This window comes from Haemorhous mexicanus, chromosome 11, assembly GCF_027477595.1.
Source record: "Haemorhous mexicanus isolate bHaeMex1 chromosome 11, bHaeMex1.pri, whole genome shotgun sequence".
In the NCBI taxonomy this organism is placed as follows: Eukaryota; Metazoa; Chordata; class Aves; order Passeriformes; family Fringillidae; genus Haemorhous; species Haemorhous mexicanus.
In genome coordinates, this window is record NC_082351.1 from 18,871,814 (window position 1) to 18,888,673 (window position 16,860).

At 38.5% G+C, this 16,860-nt stretch overlaps 1 protein-coding gene across 2 annotated transcripts in view; it reads right to left on the minus strand.

The window, feature by feature from the left end:
• SUCLG2 (succinate-CoA ligase GDP-forming subunit beta) overlaps positions 1-16,860 on the minus strand; it is a 107,060-nt gene that overhangs the window by 39,340 nt on the left and 50,860 nt on the right. For both annotated transcript variants that reach the window (XM_059856779.1, XM_059856778.1), the window contains 5 exons: positions 13,859-14,011; positions 12,811-12,900; positions 10,305-10,401; positions 6,284-6,445; positions 5,684-5,826 (listed from right to left, as the gene is read on the minus strand). In XM_059856779.1, the coding sequence (XP_059712762.1) occupies positions 5,684-5,826; positions 6,284-6,445; positions 10,305-10,401; positions 12,811-12,900; positions 13,859-14,011 (645 nt within the window). The remainder of the gene's footprint in view (positions 1-5,683; positions 5,827-6,283; positions 6,446-10,304; positions 10,402-12,810; positions 12,901-13,858; positions 14,012-16,860) is intronic.

The following is a 16,860-nucleotide window of genomic DNA, read 5'->3' on the forward strand; positions in this document are numbered from 1 at the left end:
ACACAGCCTCATTTCTTTGCTGCTCTTAACCCTTATTTCCTGCCTGAGGCAGTCACTGACCTGCACCACCAGGGAGATTGCTCAGGTTAACTGAAGGCTCCTTCACCTTTCTGGGTCTGATTCCTCCTTCAACCCTTGAATCATTTGTATATTTGAAATCAGAGAAAAGGTTGGTCTCTCCCTACCTGCTTACTCCCCCTGAAGACTAAAAGGCCCCTGTATATTATGCTAATACCAGGATGATGTAGCAAGATCCAGATTCCAAAACTATGTGGAATTTTTAATGATTGATTAGAAAACACCCTACAGAAATGTCAACATTTCTAGCAAAAAATACAACAGGTTTATTTATTATGATTTTCTTTTTAAAAATTCAATATTGCACTTTTACAAAACCAGTGCTGAGCACTGAACTGCCAGGAGGAGAGGGCTCTGCAATAATCAGTGAGGAACAGTGATAACTTTTATGATTTTCAAAGCACTTAACTTCTTTAACAAACTATTTAATTTTTGATCAATGTTTGTAGATGGCAGATGAGGATTACAACCCACAGCTCACACGGAAGGGTAAAAACAGCAGTCAGAGCCTCGACTTCCAAAATTCATCACTCAATTCAAGAGTTACCATTTTGAGACACCCAGCTGGAGCAGTGAGGGCCATGCAGAGTGCAGACACTGCACTGGCAGTTAACACCTGGGGAACAGTGCAGAGCAGTGCAGCACACAGGCACTGTGCACTGGAGCAGCTCCTCAGCTACAGAGTTTGGAGCCCTCAAACTTGAGTATGATGCCTCACCCTCTTCTTTACACAAGGTGTACAGAATTTCCATGCTGTGCAAAGAAGAGCTGGCTAATGAAGTGTGTAAAGGGTGCATGGTATGTGAATGAGAAAGCAAAAGGATTCCTAATGAGGATGTAAAGATCAGGGTTCTTCTATATTATCTGAATTGACACAAAATCTGACAATTTAAACAAATTCAGTTTGTTTAAATTGTCAGATTTTGTGTCAATTGTCAGATTTTGTGTCAACACTCTATTTTATGTCTGAAACCGAATCTTATTTACATTTCCCTTTTTTCTCCAAAAATTATATGCACACTGACATAGGCTGCATGTGTGATACAGAAGATTATCTGTTCCTACAGATTAATGGGCTTGCATTATTGTAACACTGAGAAAGCCACTGCTGACAATCAGTGAAAAGCAGCAAACTGCCCACAGCCAGCCTATGCTCTAACCATGAGGAAGTTCCCTATCACAGAAATGTGGCATTTGGAATTCTTGTATTTTTAAAACTTTCCCCCTGGAGCAGATCATTGTTCAAAGATGCACTGCAGAGTGAGAGCAAAACAGTCCAGAAGCACACAAACATAGTTACTACACCCCAATCTGCCTGAATGATTTGAGATATTTTGAATGGTCTGAACCGAGCTAGCTCACTCAATTTTAAATTAATTACCCAAAATAAAGACCAAATACATTATACATGGAAACTTTATTTTTATTTCTGAAATCTAAGAAAAGAATATCCCAAATTTTTCCTCTTAGTATAATGTTATCCCTTGCCACATAACAGACTGCAAATGTTAAGAAAGCTAATACTCAAAATCCCTGAAGCCAAAAGGATAAGCTGGCGATAAAAATGTCTTGTATAATAAGGATGTATCAACTGAATGATTTTCACACCAAACACAGCTGGAAAAGAAGTGCATTGCAAAGTTATGGTTTAATGATATCCTCTTTCAGAATTCTGGTCACTCTCTCAGGTGCCTGGAAAACAAAAGCCCCAAAACCTCTGCCTGACACACAACAGTGAAACACATCAGTGCCAATTATGTGGTGGGCACAGAGATACATCTGAACATGAATAGGCAAAGCAAGGTGACAGGAATGATTGTCTGTTCCATATAATTAAGACAATAATCTGAATTTGGACTAGATAATTGCTTTAAAAAAAATCTTGTGTGGGTTTGATATTAATTATTCCCTGGATATGAGCTAACAGATGTCAATATGGAAGAGTTTTTCCTGAGAAATGTTTGTCTTTCTGTCAATAGTGTTTTGCCTAAATAACAAGCCAACAGTTGTTAACATCAATTGATTTGGTGAATCTTTAGTCATATCATCTATGACAGGCTTCAAAAAAGGTTTTCAAAGGAACTTTAGTGGGAAAAGGAGAAAAAGAACAACAAACCATGTTGGTCTTTAACTGCTTGTGTTTCAGAGACACTTTCTAATAGGAGTCCACTGCAAAGATCAGGGCTAGAGTGTGCTGATGGTAAAAAAAAAACCTGCTTACAGCTTAAGTGGCTTTTGTGTGAGTTTGTGAGGCCAGGTTCTGGTAGCAGGGGATAAAAGGTGGCTTCTGTGAGGAGCTTCCAGGAGCTTCCCCATGTCTGATGGAGCCATCAGCTCTGAAATGGAGCCTGAGCCCATCAGGGACAGTGGCATCACCTCTGGGATAATAGAGTTATAAGAAGGGCACAGAAAACTGCAAAACAGCAGCTGTAGAGAGGAGTGAGAATAGGAGAGGAACAGCCCTGCAGACATCAGGGTCAGTGAAGGAGGAGGAGCAGGAACTGCCCCAGGCGCCAGGGCCAAGATTCCCCAGCAGCCCATGGAGATCCAGGAAAGAGCAGATGTTTTTTCAGCTTTAGCCTTTCCAAAAAACCTTGCTGAATCCTACAAAGAGTCATCATATGGTAACCAGGTCTTCAGCATGAACAAAAACAAGCACCTGTGGAGCCTGACAAGGATGTGAGAGTACTCACTTTGTGGGGATGCCTGAAGCAGGAATTCACACATGCAAGGGAGAGCCAGGGACCACCCAGAACCTTGGAAACACCAAAGGCAACAACCACTTCTACTTCACTGTGAGACAAAGGGGGATAAATGAAGCTCCTGCAGTGTCTTCCAGCAGCTTGAACTGCCAGAACTGAGCCATCTTTCCCTTTCCTGCTAGTATCTAAAAACAGGGAAGACTGTATATTTCCTGCCAGAGCAGATGCACAGCACAAACTTATAGAAACAAGACAAGCAGGAAGAAGGAAAAGAAAAGAAGAAAGACAGAAAAAAAGCAATTGGAATTTAGACAGTGAATAGAGAGGAGTTCAGAACCATTGCAATGACCTGTCTAACCTAGGAAGTATTGGATATGGCAGACAGCAAACAAGACCAGCAGAGTGTAAAAAGGGTCGCTGGCTCCAGGGACAGCATTTCCATCCAGAAGCCAGTGGATCACCTTTTGCAACAAAAACCCTCACACTTTTTTCTTTTTCCCCAAGAATTATAGACACTGACAGCTGACAGATTAAACCAGCAGCTTACCAGCCCAGATCTTCACTTTTCCCAAAAACAATATCCTCTGCTTCACTAAATCAAATAACGGCTTACCTTGATTTGTTTATTTTCTTTCTTTGGGGGAGAGGAGGGGTTGTGTGGTTTTTTTGGTTTCTTTGGGGTTGTTTTTTGGTTTTTGGGTTTTGGGATTTTTTTTTGCCTTAATACAAATAGACATTTTAAAGACAGCTAAAGAGGGAGAAAGAGATCTTTTTCAAGGTGCAGTTGAACCTTTCCTTCTGGAAGATTTCATCTCCTGCAATGCCCTTAACTCTGCCAGCACAACTAAAAAACAGCAATCCTCCATATTACAGCCCTGAAAACTTTTTTTTTTGTTGTTTATTTCATTAGTCTCCAGACCTTTGGATATTTACAAAAATTAACTGATCTCAAGTTCCCAAGAACAAATTTTTATCTTATCAAACCAGGCGGGAATCAAGTTAAAGGCCACGGGGAAATGACTGACCAGATACAACCTGTGAATGCTGCATTAGCCACAAAGACTCTTGGGACTGAAACCCTACCATTAGTTAAGAAAAGAGAGGATTCATCCAATTTTCTGATTATGTATTAGTGAGCTAATGGACATGGTGTATCAGGAGAAGAAATAACAGACATTTGCTGTATTTTCTGAACAGAATGAAATAAAACATGAAATGTTTTGCCTTCTGCAACTTCAGCCAGTCAATGCCAGGAATGGCACAGCCCCAGCATAAATGCCTAATCCAGGTTTTTTCCATGGTCCCTTTTGCTTTCTCTCAATAGCAGAGCTTCCCTAGCCCTGGGAATGCTGTTGGAAATAGTTAAGCAGTAACATATAAGCAGGATGTGTAATAGAAGGATATAACTACAAGTCAAATGTTGGGCACGCAGATGTTCTATAGCTGAGAGCTACTAGAATGCCTTTTTGTTTTAAAATTGTTTAAACTCAGTAAGCTTCATCACCAAAATTAATACCTGCTGTTTGTGCTGCAGCAGACAGTACAAACTACTTAACACAATGATAATCAAGAGCTAAGTTGTGTATCTGAGACCTTACTGCACCTGCTTCTTTACCACTAACACAAGTTTAGAACTAAATTACATCTCAGGCAAACCCAGACCAACACACCAAGCAAACACTGCAGAGCAACTCAAACAATAAACACTTGAGACATCAAGGTACCAGGTACTTATAAAATATGCAGGGAGAGTTGCAACTGCAAAGAGCTTACAGTATGAAGGTGACCTGTGCTTATTTAGTACTGTAAATTTTCTTCCTAATTTTGCCTTGAAATGTTGCTGCAAACAATACCCACCTTTATTTGAAAAGCCACAGCATTTTGTCACTTTCTGCTGCACAGAGCATACAATTAGAGCAATGTAATTGTCACAGGAAGGTGGCATTTAGAAGCCAATATCACATCACAATGAACATGAGGAAAATGACTGGAATCACAGCAAACATGAGATAAAGGGGACGAAGCCAGATCCACAAAAAGAAGCAATATGTTGAAACAGGGACTTCAGCTGTGATGCTTAGGTGCAGGAGATGGGAAAGATGATCAAAGCCCTCCAACAGATTCCCATTAGTAAAAATATCAGCAGCAAGGAAGCTCTGGCTGCACACAAAAGCAGAACTCCATGTTGGCAGGATGGGCAGCTGGCACTGCTCCAAAGCCCACGCCTGATCAATATTCTCTCAGCAGATACTCTAGTTCTGTCTGCAGAGGGGACCAGTGACCTCAACACACATCTCTAGAAATAACTTCTACTCAGTACACACAGACTAATGTCTTCTCTTGTCCAAAAAAGAAAAGAGCAACTGCAGCTCCATCTGCAAAAGGAGGTGTCAGAACATTCCAGGCTATGATTCCAGCCTGGGAACGTTAATTAAATACAGATTATCCTGCAGTGCAGACTCAGATATTGTAGAAACCTTGAGTTTAAAAGAGTACAAATCAGCCCTTAGAATTAGCTATTTGCTTAATTTTCCCATTTTTCTGTTCAGTCTACTGTGTTACTACACCATTAGGAATGATATTTTTAACATCCAGGTTTCACAAGTTCCATTTTAGGAGTGAGATGCTCTGAGTTCAGCACTGCAATGCCCAGCATTAGCACACCTGCACTCCTGTGCTGAACTGCCTTGAGAAGGTTCCCACCAGCAAACCTGAGTATGGATCAGGAGCTGAAAAGTCTGTCCAGTGGTTCATATTGCATTAATTTTCCTCCCAGATCAGCCCTTTAGCAACTCACCCTCAGTGTTCTCACCATGATCTGGGTTTTTCTGTGCCCAATTCATGGTTCTTCTCAGCCCTACTGCTGCACAGGGAAGCTCCCAGTCCAAACCCAACATTTTTACCTTGGGATCAGCAGTCAGCAGTTTGAATGCTTGATAGACTTGTGCTTCTTTCACACCTCCACCCAGGTCCAAGAAGTTGGCTGGCTTTCCACCATTCAGGGATATTATATCACATGTTGCCATTGCAAGTCCAGCTCCATTGACTGTAATTTCAAACATCACAGTGCTTATAATTCACACAGATTTGTGAAAAGGCTTCAAATGTATCAGCACAACCCCAGAACACGACTCAAAATGTTACACAGCTATTTCTAAATACTAGTAGCTATTCAAGGACATCCAATGCAACAAATAATTCAACATCTGGTGTAAACACACCAACATTTAGGTTTTTTCAGGGCTAAGATATGCACTTTCCTTTAAGCATGTATGAGCACTGGAATAATAATTGCGACAATTCAGAACCTTTTGATTTTATTAAAAAAAAAGCTTAGTTTCATTCCTGCAAGATCTTATGGAAGGACAAAAACGGCAGAAAGACTCAGTGAAACAGACTGAAATTCTGGAAAGGGTGACCTGAATGTCAGATGTAAACAAAGTCTATACACCGAACAAGTGTAAGTTTGTTTTCAAATGTCTTCTGGATGTATTTGTTCTTACCAAAGCAAGCAATGTTTCCATCCAGTCCTATATATTTTAAGTCATATTTGGCAGCTTCATTCTCTATGGGCTCATTTTCAGACTTGTCATCCATGGCAAATATTTCTTTTTGCCTAAATTCTGCGTTGTCATCAAAGTTTATCTTGGCATCGAAGCAAACAACTGGAGGAGAGAATAAAACAACACCCAGGAATTTAAGAGTTTACAGTCAGCCAGAGCTTCTGAAATATTGGAATATCCTCCAGCAGAGAGGGGGAGGCTGCTTTGGGAATTTGGGAATGATGCTGCCTCCAACACAGGAGCAGCTGAAGTTCCAGCACTGAGCCCAGCAGGAAAGGACAGGTTTTGCACAATCCTCTGCTGAGAAAAGGCACAGCAAGATCTCCACAGCACACAGGAAGATCTTCTGTGCTTGCTACAAACAAAGTTCCTGTGTGTTACTGCTGGAATCTGAAATGCAGGGAACTCTCAGAACTTTGGGCCTGTAGGCCAAAGCTTAAAATTAAACCCAAGATTTGATCTGAGACTTTGGAAAAAGTTTCTAAACTTAGGTGATAGAAGTGAGAATGTAGATTTATAGTTTAAAGCAAAAAAAATGTTAAGAAGAAGAAAGTTTAGAGTTTTAGAGTTTAAGATACAGAAAAATAAAAGTAGTTACAAAAGTAAACAAGAAGTTTAGAATACAGTAAGTTTGTGTATCATAACTTGATTAAGAAAACTCACACTGTAACAAAAGTCCATAAAACAAAATATTTAAGGAAAGGATTAGGTCAAAAATATAAATATTTTTGTTGACAGTATTTTATCAGTTAAAAAGTTTTTAAAAGGTCTTTTAACTAAAAGTCCTGTAACCTTCTGAACTATACTGTAAAGATGTGAACTGAACTCACCCTTCCCACCTGTATAAAATATAAGAAAAATAAATTACATCATCTAAAACAATTCAGAAATCCTGTCTCGAACTCCTTCAAACTTCCTCACATGTTATGAGGGCAGTTTTTGTGATTTGGATAGGTGGGCTGCAGCAATGACATGGGAGAGTTTACCTCCCATATTTTGAAAGAATAACAGATATAACAGGAAACACCCACCCAAAGCCATGCAGTCATTCAGAGCTGAGCAACACAAAATGCTCTCCTTAGCCATATTTTGAATTTCTGGTGTTATTAACTATACATGCATTATTTCATTAAAGAGCTTAAAAAACCTGAAGCCAAATATGTCAAAAATGACCAAAAGATTACTTTTAAATAAAGAAAATTAGGAAAGTAAATACAAACATTCTCATCATTATCAACATCCACTATGGTTGTAAAAACAAACCAAGAAGTTGCTAAATCTGACTACATGAAATAAAAGATACAAAGGACTGGCTAGCAGCCCCAGTACTCACATAAACACAGCAGCAACAGAAATGCCTGTGGAGTGCTATTTGCCTATTTTCTGACTCATTATTTCTATGGGTTTGCATAGGCAAATGCCTCATTAGATTAAAATGTTCTAAGCAAATGTAAGACTCTATACTTATTATATTACTATGCAAGTAATTTCCCTTGTACTATGTTCAGATTATAATTACTGACTTAAGCATAATTGATTTCTCAAGACAAACCAATCAAATCTAAGTGCCTTTAAATGCTGTGTCCACAAAAATCTAATAGTTTTTCTATCTGCTTTTTTTTTCTTTTTTATTCACATTGCCACTGGGACATGCCCATGGTACCTGTGCACATGTTCTTGAGCATTGCACACACCTGGAGGTCAATGTCAATTAAGAGGACAATTTTAGTCTGGTGGAAATGTAACTCTGTTCAATATACAGTTTCTTAACTTAGGGAAAAATAGCTAATGAAACAGAAAATAAAACATTTACACAAGTAGGGGAGTCTCAGCTGTATATCTTGATTTCCATTGGGTTTTCTTGGTTTGGTTTTCTGATGCTGATTTAAAAAAAAATTTTAGTATTTGACCTGCAACTGATAACAGATTAAATTAAAGCTATCAAATTTCATTTCAATGACTGCAGTTTCAGAAAATTATTCATGAGTGTGCATAATAAATCTCTTGAAGAGTCCAGATCTTACCTGGTCAATCATCATGTGGGAATGTGCCAAAAGCAGAAATAGCTGCAGTTCCTAACATGCTTCTAATGCACTAGAGCTGCTTTAGTTAATTTTTTAGCAATGAAATAAGATATTTTTTCCTTTTCAAGTTTTCAGGTGCTTAAATTTGCTAAACCCACTCAAAGTTAGAGTACAACTGCAGTTTCAGAGCTCTGTTTACCTTACACACAAACATCCTCCATGTCACATTAATAGAAACTCATTTCTACAGAACATTCATCTTTAACAAAGGCCATGCTGTACAAAGTAGCAGCAAAAACATGTATTAATATTTATCAAACCATTTTCACTATCAAAAGCACGTTGTTACATGTATGGTACATTATACAAATGGATTTTTCTTCCAAACAAATATCAAAGAATGCTCCAACACTTATATTCATGAAGTACTTCTGTTTTGTTAGCAGTGTAGGATTTTCGTCATCTGCCAATTCAACAGTTTATAATGAGAGCAAACAAAAAAAAAAAACCAAACAAACAATAAAAAAAGGGAAGTTTCAGGCTTCTGACCCATTAGTGTTAACAAATAATTTGCTGGGATATTAAACAAGGAAATACATACAACCTGATGGAAATCCACACAAGTGATAAACACAAAGCACAGCAAGAAGTAAATCCATCTTATCTATTACTTTGACAAGAATCATGGACTTCATACAGAGACTTATATTTTATCATTAGGAAGAGCTGCATTAGCTACTCAAATGTTCTTCCATTTGTTTTATCTTTATTCTTCTTTAAAGACATTTCAGATGGAGAAACTGCTAGAAAAAAATGAATAAGCACAGGAAGACTCCTGTGCATTTCTGTGAGCAAGAAGCCTTTCACAACTTGAAACCCACTCTGTTTCTGCTCCTCAGCTTCCTGGATGCAAACCACATGGGGAAAAACCTCAGAGAAAACAGCACAAAAACTCCTACCAAGCCTCAGATTAAACCCTTCTCACTAAATATGCACAGCCATTCCAGGAGAGCTAACTTGGTAACTTATCCAAATCTTTATTTCCACAGAGCCACCTCCAGCAAGGATGCAAGGTGAGTACCACCATGCTCTTTCCAATCTTCAAGGACTACATTTTATTTCCTCTCATTACTTTCTGTCCTCTCCCTCACTTGCCTCTTCCAGCACACCAACTTCTCCTCTTGGTACACACCAAATAAGCCTTCAGCACCTCAGTGAAATGGAACAGTGAGGAGGTAACTGTGATCCCCCTGGAGCAGCCCTATCCTATTTCAATATCCCACAGGTACCTTCAGTTCCTCTGCTCTCCACCTTTGTCCAAGTTACTTGGACAAAAATGCCAACTGGAAGGAAAGGTTTCAGCTGGAATACCAGCTGTTACATTGAGGTGAGAGCTCATTCAGCTCCTCAGTTTTACCCTACAGCTCCTCAGCCCTGTAGTCATGGTGCAGGACCCTTCTTCATCCCAAAGGATGTGGCCAAGTGTCTGTTTCAGCTGAAATTTGTCCTGTGCTCTAGTAGACTGCAGAGTCATGCACTTTAAAATTTTAATTATCCCTGAGAATGCAAACATCAAAGAACAAGTTTCTCTCCACACAATCTCAGTAACTCTAGCAGCATCAACACACACACACAAAAAACCTCCACAAAACAAAACCAAGAAAACCCCCACTTTGTACATGAGCAGAAAAGCAGAAAATGTTGCTGTCTCTCACCAAGCAGAACATGTAGAAGCCAATACTTCCAGTATTTGGATGAAACAACAAAAGGTATTGAAATATAAAATCTGCCAAGGGAATATTTATGAATATTGTTTAAATTACATTACAAAATGAAATTAATGCAAAGCTGCTGCTACATCCTTCTATGTAATTTAATTTATAGTTTGCATAAATAAAGAATTATAATGCATTCATTTGTTTCCTTCAATTTCTTACCTTGCCCTTCTGGAGTTTCACCAAAGGGATTGACTTCAACCTGAGTGGCATCAATTTCCAAGAAAAGATTATACAGCTTTTTAATTTGATCTGCTGCCTAAATGTGATCAAATGATTTACAATTAACACACAGAAAAATAAAAGTTCATGTTTTCAAGGCAAAGGTAGAACACTATTGATTATTTTTAAAGTATTACATTGCACAGTAATTCTAGATAATTACTGCTTTTATTTCTGTTTTCTTAACCACATTTATATAGTCTCTTGCACTGTTATAATGCAGCATTATGATACTGTGTAAGATTTAGTAAATGTGCATTTAAAGACTATAAGAACTGGAGATTTTCTACAAAACAGACAGGGCAATTACTGTGACAAGTTTAATTTGGGAAGTGACTGAAGGCACCAGCATAATGAAATATTCTTTGGTACACCAAGATCTGAGTTGCATTCACATTAATCAGTCTAAAGTCAGAAACCAAAAAGTAGTTTGTGCACTCTGGTGACTTCACAAAAAATACCTATTTCTCCTTCCTACATCAGTCTGAAGATTTTTCTTGAAGAACTTACATCTGAAGCATGCTTGTTTACTCATGACAAGATACTCTTGCTTGTTCCCTACTACTCCTCACCATCTATCCCCATGCCTGATTCCATGGCTGAAAATATCACCACTGACTACCAATTTCCAAGTCTTTTGTTCTTTTAATATTTTTCCACTAATAGAACTACTTAAAAACAGCAACATGAGTGTGTATTAAAAAATCCCTTTGGTTCATTGCACACTGTGAACCTATTAGCTGATATAAGTTTGCAGATGAAGTGCACTAATAAAGAACCACTCAATTTTTTCCCTCTCATTACTGATCAGCTAACTGAAGTACACAACCCAAAAATACTTGGGACCTCTCCTGATAAGTGAAATGAATTAGAATAAAGAAAGCATAAGTCAGCTTTCCCCTACAAGGTCAGTCATGCAAAAGAAAACATCACAAGTGGAAAGACTCAATCCCAATCCCAGTTCTGCCCAGAGAAGTTGTGGAGTCCCCATTCCTGGAAGTGCTCCAGGCTAGGCTGGGTGGGGCTTTGAGTGACCTGATCTAGGGGAAGGTGCCCCTGCCCAGGGCAGGGTGGTTGAAAGTGGATGATCTTTAAGGTCTCTTCCAACCTAAACCACTCTGTGATTCTGTGATAAGATTCTTTAAAGAGTCACAGCTGGGAAGCAGCACAAATTCCTTAGGAAGCCTGCCCTCCTCAAGAGTTATCAAAGCATTCTCATTGGGTTTAACTTTTAAAAACACCAGCAGTTGTAAATGTGCAGCAGCTTCCTTGGCACAATCCCTCAGGCTGACAGGGGGAGGCTCTCAGCAGTGACACTGGGGAGGCAGCCCCACCATGACCCCCACATTGGCTCTGGGCCACCTGGAAAGCTGCTGCTGCCACAGTGCTCTGCTGCAATGGCACCAGAACACCAGAATCACTTCACTTTTATTAAAGGCTGCTCCATCTTTCAGCACCTCTCTGAATCAGGCAGCTTAATGTCAACGCTTCCCTTTCTCAGGCTCTATAAGAACTGAGTCTCTTCAAGCAGAAAATCCCAGCCTAGAACTAGAGAATGTTTAAGTAAATACCAGGATTTGTCTGGATGAAAACTATGTCCCTGTGCTTCAGTAAATTCCTTTTAGTTGACTACATGAGAGAAGAAATGCATTCCTGAAGCATTATTTAAATGTGTTGTTTAAAAGTCCATACGTATTTGCTGTTAATTATTAAGTACCAGAACTCTTCAAGGGTTGAAAGGTTCTACATAATCATTCCTCCTCATTATACATACAGCTAAATCTTCAAATGTGTGTTAATCAACTTAATCATTATGCATTTGTTAATTGCGTGTTAGGACAGAAAAGAATTAAAACTGCTGAATTAAAAATAAAGGAGTGCTACAAAAATGAGTTTCATACCACAGGAAAAAAAAAAAGGCCAGCTTAAATGAGCTCTCTTCTCTTCTGTCCAAAATGATGCACATAGGCAAATATATATATTCAATATATATATGTACAGAAGAGAGATACTGAAAATACAACATGCTGGCAGCCTTTTGGTTTTGAGTTGAAGAATAAAAAAAATTTTAAAAGGTTCCAATCACAAAGCCAGATACACTTTTATTTCTCCTTATTTTAAGGGCCAATTTTCAAAATCAGCTCTACCCATGCCATTCACAGAGCTCCACTGGAATTCCAGTGGAAACAAAGGAATCCCACATGGTGGAACAGCATGTTGCCATCAACTGCTTCAAAGTTAGGGGACTAACACTTTAAAACTAGAAGGAACTTATTTAAAATACCTAATGACAATTACATAGTGCAATTTAGTATTTAGAATGTCAAAATGATCCTGATTTAATGGACCCTTGGCCTTTCCAAGTGGCCTTTCCTACTGGAAAACATTTAACACAGAGCTGGGCTAAAAAGCCCTCAGCCTAAAGCCAGGGAGTGAGTCAAGTTACCTGCTGCTGCAAAGGTCCTTGGAATCCCAAATTTTTTGCCATCTGCAAAGCCTGATGATCCTTTATGCCTTCAAAAATATCTATTTCCTCCTGCAACAGTAACATGCATGAATATAACTAAATATTCAATCAGAATGGAGGGTTATAGCTTCAAAAGGAAAACACTTGGTGTACATGTGCAAATTAGTAATTAAAGCCTGGCTGTTTGCCAAGGCTCCCTGAGACTGAGGCTATAGCAGCTGCCTATAGGGGATGTTATAATTACCACACTGACTATGAAACAGTCCTTCCAAAAAATATATAATTCTTCAGGGTGGCATGCTGACAAGAGAATGTGACACCAGTTTTCACTTTTAATTACTGTACAGATGGCATTGACGAATATTTAGTCTGTTAATTTTTATGACATATTCTGGAATATTTTCAAGGCAATGAGTGTCACTGCCCAGTAACACTGTAAAGTTTATATGATTTTTAAGTGCACATTAAATATTTTTACAATTTTTTGAATAATTATACTTGATAGTATCAATTATTTCCTCAGCTGAATAGCTTGTCTACTCATTATCTTGCCACAGTAACTTAAAAAATACTTCAGTGTAGTCATCATTAAGAAAGTAATTATAACAGTTGTATTTCAGATGCAAAAGTCTTGCAGGTACAAAAAAATAATTAACAACTCTGTCAATTAGAGAAAAACAGCCACAGAAACAATAAGCATATTGGCACCAACCCACCTGTGAAAAAACAGTGTACCTTCCTGAAAGTGAAACTCACTCATAAAACATTTCAGATATTAAGTTTAACATATCATAAAAGAGATTTAAGATCTTTTTCTAATTGAAAAATTCTAGTAAAATCAGATGTTAAATGTGCCTCATTTGCTAGATGACAGGTATGATCCTGTATCTGATGAAACACTATTTTTATGGTTCTTCTTGTCTCCTTTTTACAGGGAAGAAGCTAAAAATGGGAGGAGAAAGGGAGAAAAATATTCTTTTGGATAACTGACAGGGAAAAATATTATTGTAAAACATCATTCCAATACCTTAAAGATAAGTTCTGGGCTAGTTACTGCAACTTCTTCTATGTCCACACCACCTTGGGGACTGCCAACCATGACAGGTCCATTGCAGGCTCTGTCCATCAAAATTGCAAAGTATGTTTCCCTGGAAATATCCAGTGCTTCTGCAACCATCACCTAAAAATGCAGAGGGGGAAGAAAAGGAAACATCAATGCTTTTGACTGGTCCTTCTGCTTTGCCTTAAAATGCAGCAGTTTGATACTTGCTATCCTCAGGAGAAACATTGGTTTCACTGCTTTTACTGCAGTACTACAACCCTGTGACCTTTTCCCCAAGAAATGCTCTCTCCTTAAGTAAGAGACTCCTCTAATGGTGCTCATCTCACTGGGGCATTCAGTGAGAAATATAAATCAGGAACATATCAGTGTTGGGGTTTTTCCAAGAGGTGCTGCTCTGTCCATACTGCAGACATCTATATTACCTTTTTATCCCAATAATTTGGGATAATTCTTGATTATCAGGACAGTAATTCTTGTCCCCAGAAAGACTTGAATCCCAAAGGACTCAAGGGTGTGCAGATCACACAGACAGAAGGACTGGAATGTTGGCTTTTGGCTGCATCTCACCAGCAGTGCTGCTCCTCACCAGAAAATCCTCAGGCTTAATTTCTCTCCCTTATTCTGACCAAAGGCCACCCAACCTTTATAATCTCTGCACTGAATACTTACCCTGCCCAAGCATTTCCTAACAAAATGGTTTTACAGGTAATTCTGCCATCCAGCTTTTTACTTTCAATTTAGAGAGTCAAGCAGATGTGTGTCCTTCAGATGCTGGCACAATCTAGAAACACAGATATTTGTTTTTCTATTTATTACTATAAGCTACAGAGCCACTTTGTACCAGTATCTGACAGACACCACAGCACAAAACAGAAAGATGATTCAAATCCCATGTTTGGAATCTACAAGCACCTCATTAAAAGTGTCAGAAAGACTTTGCTACAATTTTTTCCCTCCTCCCCAAAACAAGACAAGGTCCTTTCCATTTTAGTATTACAATAACTGGACCTTCCTCCTCACCTGTACTGTCTGTTTTTGCACTAGTTTAACAATTGCTATCAAAGCAATTTCAGAGACTGAAATTTACACTTGCAAAGGACTCATAAAACTGTTTCACTATAAGAATACTAAATTTCCCAAAATATTCTTAATTTCAGGAAAAAATCTGCACATGATCATTAATAATTGTTTCCTGTGATCATAACAGATGCCATAATCAAAGTTGCAAAGACTGTAGTTCTGCTCTGCACTACAGTTTTGCTTTTCAATCTGAGAGTGAAGCAGACACCTCTGCAATTTCATTAGCATTACATTCTTCCTTAAGAGAGCTACTAATTCCCATGTTTCAATGGAAGTGCTAGAAATCAGGAAAATCACTTCCCAAATATTAAGATAATTAAGAAGGATTAAGTGGCAACATCTTTCTAACAAGGTCTGCTTCTGAAGTGACAGTTTTGAACAATGACTGCAGACAATGATCATCACTGAATATGCCACAAGGAGAAACTCATTCTCTCAGTCAGCAGATCCAAGAGGCATTTTTGTACCTGCAGCCTTAAAACTCTGCCTACCTGGCACAAGGTGCTCCATCAAATGAGTATTCCTGGGGTTTTCACAGTTCAAGGACTACAAACAAGAAAGATGCACTATACTTTCACCCAAGTCACATTTTTGACAGTCTATTCTAGAGTACATAAGAAAGAATGTAGGGACTTTCTGCCAGGCAGTAGGTATTAGAGAAGGGGGGGGGGAAATGTAAGAAACAAGGAATCAAATAAAGCCATCAGAGCTCAGAACTGAAGGAAAGATGAAATTTCTTTATGGTGTTTTTGACTTGGAAGAAATTTGCTTTATAGTAATTTTGTTTCCTTCTGCTTTTACCTCACTTTATTCACACAACATATGGGGATGTAAAGGAATAGTTCAAATAAACAACTGTTCAAAAGCAAAGTAAAGAAAACAGGGTGAAAGAGAGAACCAAGAATGCAGAAAACTACTGTACTACTTAAAAGCACCTGCCTATTTTAGTCTACTACAGAGGGATGCTAAAAGACAACTTCAGAGACATAGCTTGGCTACCTGCCAAGCTTTGTCAAATTAACAAGCAAGGGTAGGGAAAGCATCCTTGATTTGCTACTATTTTTACCTGCATCCATGTTTTCACCTTCTTACATATCCTGCATCAATGTATCTGAAAAATGTGAGTCAGTTGCTTTAGACATAAGTCAGATAAAACCAACTGGTCCTACTGGATCTTTTCAGAGCTGTTCAGTTTCCACAGAGCTCAGGGTCAGGGCCAGACTTAGGATGGGAATACACTCCTCAAGTTTTAAGGAATACATTTGCAGGCACAGCAGGTGGAACTAACATTATTAAATCAGGTATCTTCAACTGAGACTTCCAGCCTGAGTGATTGTCCTCATTGTTGCTAATTAACAATGTCAACATCATCAGATACTTCTCTGTCTTAATTCACAAAACTACTGAGAGTCCACTTTGCAGTAGGCAACCTTAGAGAAAAAACTGTCAGATTGTAAAATACCCCAAATTGCTCCCAACAAAATAACTTTCCTTCACCATCCTCCCTGTTTGATGCAGAGCAAAGCCAAGGAAATTGGTGTTCCAGGTCTTTAAATATCATTTAAGTCTACCTATCACTCAAACAACAGAACTAATGCAAACACATTGATGAACAGTTAAGAACAGTGAAATTGAATCTACAGACTGTTGACTCTTCTCACATTTTGTCTGTTTTGTTTTTGATAAAGAATATGACACATCATTATCTGTTTACCATATCATAGTTATATTTAAAATGTCCTGGGGAAAAATCAGTTTTCATTAAAACTTCCTGACAACTTCAAGCTTTCCTTCTCTGTAACAAATCTTTACCTACAAGTTTAAGTCACACATCTAATGTCATGAGGGTAACTGCAACAGCTTTTCTTAAACACAATCAAATATGC